Raw genomic sequence first — 13,043 nt, 5'->3', positions numbered from 1 at the left:
CCATTTGGGGGGGCCCCCCCCCAATAAAGAAAAAAAAAAAAAAAAAAAAAAAAAAGGCCTTCTTGACAAGCCTCAGGTGATCAGCCTCCAAAAGAAGAGAACGGAGGCTAAGTGAAAGCTTTGGCAGCAAGAGAGCAAAACACAGAAAAAGGAGCGGATTTTGTGAAACTTATGTGAAATGAATAAAAAGTGAAACGTCGCCAGTTTTGGCTCAGATTTCATGTGGTGAATCCTTGCGATAAATTCTTCACTTTTATTGGTCTTGATTCTCAATTTGATCACTCTACGGTGCTCCTTCGAGATACCTACTTGGTGAGACCTGGATTTTTTCTTTTAATGCTATGCTGAAAATCCATCTTCATAGATAACAAGCATTATTGCTTAGCCAAGAATGTTGTATTTCTTGATGATTGTGAGCCTCTAATTTTATCTGGAGAGCTTTGTAAACCCATTATTGTTACTTTTATCTAGAGACTCGCAACATCTAGAAATATATGCCGTGTTTGGAATTTCCAAACGGGCCCATAATATTCTTGGAACATCAATAATGCTCATCATCTATAAAGATGGATATCCCAACACATTATAAAAAGTTTTTAAGTCTCGCCAAGTAGATATCTTGAAGAAGCACCTTAAAAACTCCAAATTGAGGGCAATATCGATAGAAGTGAAAAGCACGTCACAACGTGAAATTTGAACTAAAACCGACAATGTTTTGCCTCTTAGCTGTTTTGCACAAGTTAACAAACTCACCCCCTTTTCTTACTCTTTCTCTTCCCCCCTCGGTTTTTCCCTGATTCTTTGCTAAAGCTTCATTTTGGTCTTCCTTTTCTTTCCTGATGCTGCTCACGCTAGTCTTGTTAAGCAAGCCCCTTGCTTCCTTTTTTAATATGTTTAAAGCTAATTGGGCCTAGCCCATTTACTAGTCCAGCCAACAGATGGGAAGGACAACCTAATGACACGCTACTATGATATGCATCAGAGCATGTCTAACTTATTATGTGACACTTTGTCCAAGCGATCGATCTCCAAATGGAGAACATCTTTCCATAAAGTCAGCTGAAGCTCAACATTAAAACTTACTCGAGCCAAACAATCTTCTACAAATTTAAATCTCACAGACCAGTAACTTTGAGCAAGATTCAGTTTTTACAAGCATGACATTATACCTTATCCATGTTTGGAACAAGCTCTTGGAGTTTCTTCAATTTCCCACTTATTCTAGTTCTTCTCTCCTGTATATAAATAAGTATGAGTTATCTGAGATCAGTACAATTTTAAGCATATAACCATATGCAATAGCATGTTGAGAATAATGCCTTCCCAAAAAAAAAAGAAAAGACTTAAAACACATACAAATAAATAAATAAGTAATAGTAACAAATAAAGATTATGTCGTTCATTAGATGTCATGAACACAGAACACAATACCATGACAGCCAAAGAGAGTCTTATATCTGAAACTGTCCCTTTTATTGTCATAGATTCAAAAATGAAAAACAATTGATCCTTTCAGAAAAAGGTGATCGTATTATCTATAACATATTTACTAACCCTTTCAGCAATACTTCGTGGATGCGTTGCACAACCTCGCTTGGCTCGAATTTTGCAGGGAACAGAATCCTCAGGGATTTGAAGTAGCTTCTCCACTGCTGCCATTTCTAGAGTTGTCTGTGGAAGGCTAAACTGAAAAAAAAAAAAAAAAAGAAAAAAGGAGAGAGAGAGAGAAATGGAATAGAACTATGCAGTGAGCTTTATGTGAAAATTAAAATAAAGCTATTAGCGGAAACAAAAAATGGTTTTTAACAACGAGCAGCATCGTTTATTTTTTCAGCGAATAGTCCTGCTGGAGAAATAATATAAATGCTTGTAGCTTATCCCAATGTCATCTTTAGTTTATTCAATCTTTAAAACAGTCCAACGGATTAACACAACATCTATTAGGGACGTCCAGCAAGGTTAGAGAACTCTATAGTTTATTATAGTACCTGAGATTCTAAAACATTAAGACAGTTATAGAAGTCTCCGTCCATAGTCTTAGCTCGTTTGCCTGGTGGAGCAGAAAAGACGATAGAATTCGTATTGTCCCAGGAGTCCATTCCAAAGCTAGTTGCAAAAGAATGTGTGGCGTTATGGTGGCCATTATCGGAGTTGACGCCATCAATAACATCTTCACTTACTTCAGAAATTTGAGAAAGAGAATCTTGTCTGGTGAAGCTCAATTGAGACTTCAACCTTGACACTCCATGTCCACAATTATCGCCACCTTGGGAGCCATAACCTCCAGTTCCCCTTGTAAGTGAAAACCCCGCTGCTGTTGACATTTTCAGAAAACAGAGAAGGCATTCAACATTCATTTACAACTATAATCGTGTCATTTACAAGTCTCAAAACGTACTCAGTAGTTACATAATAAGAATTTCCAACTTAGATCAGAAGAACGAAAGAGCTACATATTCCAATTTCAGAAGAGTATTTAGCAGCTAACTGACAGATGGCCACAACTGATCATAGGGAACATTTCAGGAAACTAATTATAAAAGAAATGTTGTCAATTGGTTAAAGAAGAGGATAATGTTGGGCTTGGTGAGAAGGAAAGCTATAACACTTAGGTGGGGAAAGTAAAAAGGAAGGAGAGGTTCTTTTTTTTTTTTTTTTTAATAAGGATTTCTTCCTCAAATTCTTTCCACTTCAGAAGGATCAAGATTGTAAAGGATTTTCAATCACTCTCTCAATTCATTCTCCCTCCTACTAAAAAACAACCATAAGTTTTAAAATCCAGCCACTAATCCTCCTTTCCCTCCAACCAAATAAGGCCTGAATCCTTTTCTTTCTTCCTTTTTTTTTTTTCAAGGATCAAACAAGGGCTAAATCTTGGGACCATGTTATAAGAACTGAAAATATGTTTCTTTAGTTTGCTAATTAACGTAAGGTATATGCAAATTGCAAACACAATCCTCTCTACTGTTGGACGAAACTGGTTGATATTGCTATCCCTACTTCTATAAAAGTTTAACTTGATTATACCTGAATGTAATAAATAAATAATAGAACCTCAATCTCCAAATGTCAAATTATGCCACAAAAAAAAAAAAAAAAAAAAAAAAAAGCAAAAGCGAAAAACAAATTGATGAAAATCAAACGAGTAATTTTAATGGATATGCAATAAATAACTGATGATAGTAATTATTTTTAGGGAAAAAAAAAAGTTCAACACGTGAATATTCACGCGGTTCATTAAAAAGTCATTTATTACACCATTAAGTGAACTTAAAAGCTTAAAAGGCTCAACTGATTTAGTTAATAAATGTTACAAAAACTATCTTGAAATTCCTAAACCCAATCACTAGTTAAGAAAATAAAAGCTTTTATTATCAATAAATAAATTTCGCGAATTCCACCATTTCACAACCCAACCTCATAGTACCAAATTTAACATTAAATATTTACATTGTTTATAGCTTCTTATAACAAGTTTTTTAGAAAACAAAAAGAATAAAACTTAAACTCAAATGAAGGAAAAAAAAAAACAAAAAAAACTATTAATTCTCAGCGTTCATACAATTCAATTCAAGTGCAAGTTAGAAGTCCTATTGGACCAAAACAAGTGGCTAAGTGGTCCCCATGTCGACGTGGCAGTTTTCTTCCTCCTCATTCGGCAGGGACAAAATCGTCATACTATACGGAAAAAAATAAACGAAAAGAAAAAAGAAGAGAAAAAAAAAAAAAAAAAAAAAAAAAAAAAAGAGAAAAGGAAAATACAGCTGACTATTACCGTTCTTATCATGAGCAGCAGTGAGATGGCTGAGGAATCCCGCCGGAGAACTCCTCTGCCGGAGCAACGAAGAAGATGGAGAATCCGCCGACGACGAAGAAGAAGACGAAGATCCGATCCTCGCGGCTATCTCGTTGAGGCCGTGCGATCTGTGCAAGGCCTTGTGCTGATGCTGATGTTCGGAGGAAGAGTTGACCTTGCAGGTTGACTCCGTGGTGATCGACGACGAGTCGCCGGAGAAGTAGTTGTTGTGGCTGTGGACGTGGCCGTGGCCACCGGCGAGCAGCGAAGGTGTCGATCTGAGGACGGCACCGAACTCGCGCTCCGGTGCGATGACGGCGTCGACGGCGTTGGCTAGGAGCGAGCTCGGAGCCGAACCGTACCGAGTCAGGCCGGTCGGCTTCTGAGAGGGTGAAGATGAGGTCGAGGGGTACATCTATGGCCTCCGAGGATGACGAATCGGAGATGATGAGAGAGAGAGAGAGTGAAAGGGAAATGAAGAGAATCGGAAGTTCGTGCTGGGGGAGAGAGAGAGATGATGCTTGATGGGGAAAAGTCTAAGAGCGGTGATGCGATGACCCGCAGGTGAGGGAATATTTTAAATGTCACTCAGTTTACGATGGGAGAACCGAGCCACCGAGGACGGACGGAGGAGATTTACCCTGTACGGACTTCTTCACGTGTGGGCTTTATTCGGCGTGTTGTTTGCTTTTCTTTTACTGGAGTAAATTTTGCTTGTTCGTATTGATTAAAATTTTTTATTTAAACAGAAAAATATAAATTGTATAGTTTATATTTAATTTAAATAAAGAATAAAATTTAAAATTATATTTAGCAGATATAAAAAGTAAAGAGAGTTGATATTTTTTTACTGTTTAAAAATGGTTTAAACTGTTGAATTTTATGAGAAAGTTAAATCCTAAATTGTATAACTTAACTCAGTTTAAACGAAAAATATAATTTAAAATGCGTGCTTATTAAACATAAATTCAAATTATGATCACTATTCATTGTTATCTCTAAACTATTTATTTATTTATTTATTTTTGCATAATAATGGATCCTAAATTTTGATTCAGACAAGTTGTACCTTAAACTTTTAAAAAGTTGTATGAAATAGCCTACATTTGAAAATTATGAACGTAATTGGTCAATTTACTAATGTAGTAAAATTATTAGATCATCCATGTTTTTAGTTTTTTATCTTCCAATTTTACCCTTTTCTTACTGTTTTTTCACTCTTTCTCAATCTTCTTTTCTCTCTACTCTCTCTCTCTAACTCGTGTATATCCTAGATTTATGATTAGAATTTGTGCGGTTCTTGAAAAAATGATGTTAACTTAGTAAATCTTGGATTTACAAAGTATATTAAGGATTTACCATTAGAGTTTGTACATGTTAACTTGATAAATCTTAAATTTATTGTGTATATTTAGGATTTACCATTAGAATTTGTACGGTTCTTGCAAAAGTAATGCTAACTTGGTAAATTCTAAATTTACCGTGTATATTCATGATTTATCATTAGAGTTTGTACTTGCTAACTTAGTAAATCCTCGATATACTTGGATTTACCAAGTATATACAATATTTACCATTAGAATTTGTATTGTTCTCATTAAGTGATTTTAATTTAGTAAATCCTTAATATACCTGGATTTACCGTGTATATCCAGAATTTATTATTAAAATTTGTACAGTTCTTAAAAAAATGATGCTACCTGGATATCCTAGATTTACTGTGTATATCCAGTATTTACCATTAGAATTTGTACATGCTAACTTTTACCATTAAGGTTTGTACATGTTAACTTGGTGAATCCTAAATATTTTTGGATTTACCAAGTATATCAAAGATTTATCATTAGAGTTTGTACTATTCTTTTTCAAGTGTTTTTAATTTAATAAATCCTGAATATACCTGGATGTACTGTTAGTATTTGTACGGTTCTTAAAAAAGTGATGCTAACTTCGTAAATCCTGAATTTACCGTGTGTATCTAGGATTTATCATTAAAATGTGTACGTGCTAACTTGGTAAATCCTGGATATAATTGGATTTACCGTGTATATCTAAGATTCACCATTCGTTACAGGAAAGTATATGAGCTAGCAAAATGACCCGATGGACATAAATAGATCAAGCTCCTACAATCACGATAGGCATTTCTTTACCGACAAGCTCATCACATGATTACAAACTCTAGTGCTATTCAATTAAAAGTCTATAGCTACATTCTCAATCTATATAGTATATCTACAAAGCTCTGATTAGCTCTTGTCTATGACTTATTATATTAGGTATCATTCTCATAGGATATTCCTAATCGACTTGATGTCAAGTTCCATTTAATCTTCCCAATTATATTTATCTTATGTTCTATTATCACTCAATCAGAAAATCTACCATTTGTACCAAGATAAATAGTAAACCATTAGATAACACAAAATAGTCTAATAACCGAGTACTCGAATTTTTCAATACATGGATAATGCTATAAGAGGATATCATTGACTCTTTATAGAAGCTATAGATTCCCTGTCTTTGAATAATAATCTACGCACACAAGAGTCATATCTCTAATGTACCGGTATGTGTGTTTTTACATAATATCAAGATGTCACCCTTTAATACATCAAAAAATACAAGTCAAGTATACGGGTTTATTATTCATGTGAGAATTAAAATGATCACATACAACTCGTCAAAAGTGAATTGTTTTATTTAAATGAAATTATTAATTAAAACAATTCAACTTTAGTCCAATTCAAAATAGATTCCACCACTATGAACTATATCAATGTCTCTACCCATAAAGTCTCACTCCGATGATCAAGACAAGCCGTCTCTCTTAGAAAGTAGACAATGTAACAATCTTAACATGAATAAAGCGTCAAATTTTATTCCATCGACTGCGGATCGAATGTTTAGACTATCATCTGTAGATTCATGTATTCTACATGTTCTTCACATTACGTGCATAATCTAAAGACTTAGAACGACAGTCTCAAACTTCTAGTTTGCTTATCATATATTTAACAAATATGAACACAAAGAGGACAATACATAGATATATAAAATAATTAAACTTTATTGATATCAAAAATGTCATAAAGGCATTGTTGCATTTATTCTTAAAGACATAAACTCTAACAATAATTTGTTAGAAAATGGCATTTTGAGGCACTATTTTTTACCTTAATATTGAGCGGGACCTGCATTATCTTAATGACGGGTCGAGATGGGTTCGAGTTCTCCTCTCAGAGATCTTCATAAGGGTATATCATATACTCAAAATGATGCATGAAAAGCTTAGGGAAAAAAATGAGAATTCCTTGTCCCACATGGAAAAGGAATTGAAGTCCCTTGGTGATTATATATGCTTGCACATTTGTTGTTACATAATCTAGTAAGCAAATAGGCTTCTCACGAGCGCCTGTGTGCAGAGGGTGCAAATTCCAGACCGAAAATTGCAGAGGGACCCCTCGTTTAACACACAAAAATTTGAATCTTCTTCCTCTCTTCTTAAGGAAAGTTCTCAGAGTGTTCTATAGTTTGATAGAGTTTCAGGCTAATTTCCATAGTTTTATGGTGTGCCAACTCTACTCTTCTGCCGTTGTTCTATCTTGAGAGATAGATGCCGAAAAACCTCATGCCCTACGGTGAGGGGGTGAGTCTTATAGTGTGCTAACTCTATTCTTATGCCGCTGTTGTTCTCAAGTGTTCTAGAGTTTTTAGGTTCAGTGTGATAGAGTTTCAGGCTAATTTAATTTCATCGACGGGGTAGTCTTATGGTGTGCCAACTCTACTCTTCTGTCGTTGTTCTATCTTGAGAGATAGACGTCGAAAAACCCCATGCATTACGGTGAGGGGGTGAATCTATTTTATGGACACTGTGTGAAACACAAGTGTCGGGCTTTGATAATTCCGTTTCTAAATTTTCATTGTCGTTGTTTCATATTTACGTTTCCATAATTTGTTTGCATTACTATCAATTATATTATAATCTCTAATTTCAGTTATGCCTATTTCTGTTCGTTGTTATTTCCATATTTTTTAACATAATTTACCTACCAATATCAACTCGTTTTATCACCTTTTTAGGTTAAAAGGAAGAAAAGAGCTAGCAAATACTAGGCAATATATCCGTACCATATATCATTCATATTGATAATTGGACTTTTGAAATATTATGGAACATAATTGTTTTGGGAATAAAAAGGAGGTTATTGGTGTCATTAACCGTTTTTGTCTCTTTTGTTTACGGTAAAAATCTAGAGCCGCACCAATAAAAACAGAGAATTTGACGCAATTATACTCAATATATACAAAGCAGTAAGTGTTATTATTATAATTTTTAATTTTTTTTTAAGTTAGTACCATTCATTCTCAGTGGAGATGGGGAGCAAAATGAGTTCTCTTAGTTGTGGTTTTGTGCCTAATTGGAACTGCTTACATAACAAATCAAGCTTTCTTGGCAATTTTTTAGATCTTTATAGGTATGCTAAGGACATTTATCATTATTGGTTTTATTCAATCAAATTTCTGGCGTAATAATGAGGCTTGAGGGGTCATTGGATATTATTATATAGCTGGCTCAGTTTTCTTTAAGAGTTAACAACAAAGTAAATTTCGTTTATTTCACTGATTCGAGTTTGTTATAATAAAAAATTCTCAGAAATAGTTATATTTAATTTTTTTGTTACAGTAAAAAACTCACATAAAATCACATCTTAACTCGAATTAAAAATTTAAATCAACGAACTACACAGACCTTAAGAATGTTTTTTATATGCATATCAATGTACTTTGCCAATTGCCAGCTTGCCGCCAAACAGCAAGTGTAAGATTTGTCCCACGATGTTTAAATTAGGGCCAGCGATATGGGTCACGACACGACAACACGACTCGAAAACGACACGAATTTCGCAGGTTAGGGTTGAGAAAAAAGAGATTCGGGTCAGAATTGGGTCGACCTGAAATTGACACAAAAAACACGGGTCAATTTCGGGTTTGACCTGTATAACCCGAACACGACACGAAACTCGTAAAAAACTAAAAAATACATATATTTTTCATTACATATTTTTGATTTTATTATGAACTTGTGATATCATGATAGTTATACTCAAAATTTATACTATTATTTACTAAATTTTAATGGATGTTATTGTATTTCAGTGTTTTATGAATTTTAAGTTATTTCTAATAATTAAAAAACTAAATAAAAGTATACAATTTTCGTGTCAATTTCGGATTCACGGGTCAATTTCGTGTCACGTGTCATTTTCGTGTCGTGTCGTGTCAACCTGTAGAGTAGTCGTGTCGTGTTCGTGTTGCGATTTTTAAAAAATTTCGTGTCACGAGTCGTGTTCGGATTGACTGCAAATTAAAAAAAATGATCAAAACACAACACGAACACGATACGTGACACGAATTGCCACCCATAATTTAAATATATAGCAGTACTTGATCTCCCATCACAATAAATAAACAAAAATGTATGCGTATGGATAACATGTCTGTACATACTCAGTACCATTTTACCAGTAATTACAGCAACTGTTTTTAAAGAGAATTAAATGTTGTAGCATGGCATGCATATGAAAAACAAATACTTTATAGGTATAACATAGTTTTTAATCAACATATGAGATCACATAACGTCCTATCGGATTAAAAAAAAATTAAAAATTCAATGATAAATAAAGGTATAACGGTTAAGAATTGCGTGATCTGCAGGTTAAGAATTGTCATATTGAGAGGTATATTTCATACACCGCCAAGAATTCTCCATCATTTTAATTTGAAGTAAAAAAAATATATAAATTATGATATATGTGTTATCTTAATCATCTCATCACATTGTTTATATTTGCCAAGTAATTATAGAAAAACGAATATGTACCATTACTTTTCCACATTTACCAAATAAGGGTACCTGTTTTTTTCCCTCGAATATATCCGTGATTAAACTAACATCTTTCTAAACTCAATCTCCATTCCATCCTATTCCATTCACTACTTGGTAGTGTATATGTACGAGGCCAATAACAATAGCTTTGGACAAACCATAATCACCTTTTAGGACAAATTTTGGATTAGAACAATAGTTATGGATTAAATTTTGGACAAACTACCTTTTAAGGGCACGGGTGCTAGAAAAGCATAATCATTTTGTTAAATTTTGGACAAAACACCTTTTAGGCCCCTAATCCCGTGACAGATTATCCACCAGCACTGTCTGAATAATTTGCCACACATTCATTTGCAAAAAGAAGACCGTGAAAGTGATACAGAAAATCAACTGTCTTGACTCCGAATAACGAACTCCAGAGGAAGAATCAGAAGAAGAGGGCTTGTTCTTTTGATGTTTTTGAGTTAGGTAACTTGAGTATAGATTTTAAGTTTGAGTTATAACTTGAGTTGAAATTATAACTTGAGTTTGTGTTTAATTGTGTACATTTGAATTATGGTTTGAGATAAGAATCTTTTTTAAGTTTGTATTTGAGTAAGTCAAAACTTAAATTTATTTTTAGATAATATTTTAATAAAAACTCAATGCTGATGAAAAATTTTAATATGGTATATGGGTCTAGTTTTATTCGTCTTTTCGTTGTTAATGCATAGAAAAAAAAATCATCTCAATCAGAATTAAAACGAAAAAGTTATAGTATTTTTAAGAATAGAAAAAATATTGTTCATTAACTTGAGTTCGAGTTTCTGAACTCGAGTTGAAGGGGAAACTTGAACTCGAGTTTTAGTTCCAAACTCGAGTTCAAACTTAAAAGAACATAAATTCGAATAAAGTTGTAACTCGAATTGCCTTTTTTTGAGTTTTTCACTCAAAAACTAGCTCTCCGAACAGCCCGGAAGACACTTCAGTCCATTTTATGACCCAAGAAACTGGAGCAGCGTTAGGAACTACTCGGAGGAAGCCCATCATTTCAGATGAAGAAGAAGAAGCGTCAACCCTTGAATCAGGATCAGGAAAACGCCGCCCAAATAAGACATCAACAAGTAAATCCCAAATATTTACTCTTGATGACATCTCACCAACAAAAATGGAGAGATCGTTTTCAAGAATTCAAGGCATGGACTCTTCTTGAAGCACAACAAACTAGAGTGCAAACTAGGGATGTCCTCCTCCACCTTGTCTCACGATTTACAACTTCTTTACAAGACTGGTGGAATAGTTTGGGAGAGTATAGACAACTCCAGTTCTTGCAGGAAGAATCAGTTGACCGTGCTTTAAACCACATCTACACAGAATTTTGTGGTCAACAAGCACAGATCACTTAAAGGCTTAGAGCGGAATTCTTCAAAATGAAATGATGCTCTGTGACCAAAAAATACCTCGAGAAGCTTTTATCTCATTGGCGGAGTTGATGATCCCAACCTCAAGCAGGCGTTTCTCCCCTCAATGACGAAAAACTTTACAGACCACTACTCTGGGAGAAGTATTCCAAAGAGAAAATCCGCCGAAAATGAACCAATTGTGCTGTCGAGCTCTTTGTGTCGAGAGAGATGAGCACGCGAACAGGGATGGACGTCTTTGCTACTGCTGCTGCCATGGGAGGTCTTGTCGACAACAACGCCGCCACAACAAAGCCCGCCACCTACCAAACATCGTCACCGTTGAACCCACGCCAGCTCTGACTCGTTCCAGCCCTCTATCGTCGACGTTCGCCGTCCAAACTTGACTTTTGAACCACTACCCCCACCGGATCAAACCCCCTAATTTCGAACCCATTTGCAGTCAAGATCCCATCGACAGAGGCAGCGAAGCCATCGGCCTGGATGAGAGATGATGAACAGAATTCATTGGCATGGAGTAGAGAAAGGCGAAGATGCAAGGCGACGACAAAGGTCGTCGATTGTTGGGTTTTCCGTCAATCTGCAGTCGTGTTTGACGGCGTTCACCGAGATCTACATCGATTCCAAGGTCTCTTGGTGGTTCCCATGTGGTGTGTGTTGGTGGCTTTGGTGAATGTGGACATTGATAGAGGCGAATGAGTTTGGATGTAGGTATGAGGTGGTTGTGAATTAGTCGGTGGTGATGTGCTGGTGGTGAAGAAGGTATAGGTTACGTCAGGAAGTATGGTGTTGGTGGTGCTTCAGTAAATACGGAGATGAAGGGGCGGTGGAGAAATATCATGGTGAAGATGAAGTGGTGGTGGAGAAGGTGGTGGAGATCGAATTCGTTAGTATGCACTCCACCGTCGAGAGTTACAACCTGTAACTCTGGTAGTGTGAAATTTCACGCTTATCGGCGTCGAAGTGGCTCCAGTCACCGAAATGGTGTCGAACCTCGGTAAAGATTGAGAGCTCTGATATCAAATGATGCAACGGAATGAATAGAGATAAAATTATACAGGCCTAACCAGGACGGAGGATTCTCGAATCCACCTAAAGGAACCCCACAAGGTGAAAACCCCTAAATTGGAGTCAATTACCAATATATTCAAGTCTTCCTTTTACAATAGGCAAAGTGGCTACTTATAGCTCACATAGAAATGATAACAAAATAATAACTAAGATAAACGACATACTAATAACAAAACTAAGTTAAATTAGAAAGCTAAAAAAAGACAATAAAATATAAAAACGATTGCTTATATCTAGAACTCTCTACATCAATATTACTATAAAGTTGCAAAGTTAGGTGCAAAGCTGAGACTAACTGAGGGTGGAGCTAAAGAAATTAATCTCGGGGCGGGGACGGGGGCTTCAGGCATGACTGAACTAATTAGGAAGGAAAAATAAAGAGGTAAAATTTTAAGGGGCAAAATACCAATTTTATAAAATTTCATATATAAAATTTTTAAAATAAAATAAAAAAAGAAAAAGAAAAAAGTTCAGGTGGCGCGGCCGCCCACGCTCATCCGTGGGTGGCTCCGCGCCTCCACCCCACGCTTCAAGAGGCAACTTTAGAAATTAATCCTAAAAGTTTTTTGTTGCTTATTAGTTCGACCAATGACCTGAAGACTAGAAAACTGGATATCTTTTTTTTTTTTTCGGAAATGAAAGAGCCAAAAAGCAAGAAAATTGGTCACTTCTTCTTTGTCCCTTTTTTCTTTTTGGGCAAAAGTAGTTACTTCTTTTTTTCTGATCACGTGTAGAACAAGCTATTTACGATATTGTTTCAAAGTTAACCTTCCAAATATCATGGCATAGAAACTCACCAAATGCAGAAGAGAAGACATACAATGAAATCGAAAAGGCATGCAAATTATTGAAGCAAGAATTTGATTCATTCCATGCTTAG

At 35.3% G+C, this 13,043-nt stretch overlaps 1 protein-coding gene across 2 annotated transcripts in view; it reads right to left on the bottom strand.

Annotated features, from left to right (window-relative positions):
• The window catches only part of LOC21404569 (transcription factor bHLH128), a 5,828-nt gene extending 1,444 nt beyond the window's left edge, over nucleotides 1–4,384 (bottom strand). Inside the window, exons 1-4 of one of the 2 annotated variants that reach the window (XM_024172766.1) lie at nucleotides 3,776–4,384; nucleotides 1,989–2,311; nucleotides 1,555–1,686; nucleotides 1,170–1,235 (exon numbers count right to left, since the gene is read on the bottom strand). In XM_024172766.1, coding sequence (XP_024028534.1) covers nucleotides 1,170–1,235; nucleotides 1,555–1,686; nucleotides 1,989–2,311; nucleotides 3,776–4,211 — 957 coding nt within the window. In that variant the 5' untranslated portion in view covers nucleotides 4,212–4,384. Of the gene's footprint in view, nucleotides 1–1,169; nucleotides 1,236–1,554; nucleotides 1,687–1,988; nucleotides 2,315–3,775 lie in introns of both variants that reach the window. The other variant, XM_024172765.1, reaches the window with a different exon arrangement.
• Between the last annotated feature and the right edge of the window lie 8,659 nt (nucleotides 4,385–13,043).

This window comes from Morus notabilis, unplaced genomic scaffold (assembly GCF_000414095.1).
Source record: "Morus notabilis unplaced genomic scaffold, ASM41409v2 Scaffold63, whole genome shotgun sequence".
Taxonomy (NCBI): Eukaryota; Viridiplantae; Streptophyta; class Magnoliopsida; order Rosales; family Moraceae; genus Morus; species Morus notabilis.
The sequence above is the reverse complement of the archived record's forward strand: the minus strand, read 5'-3'. Positions and strand labels throughout refer to the sequence as shown.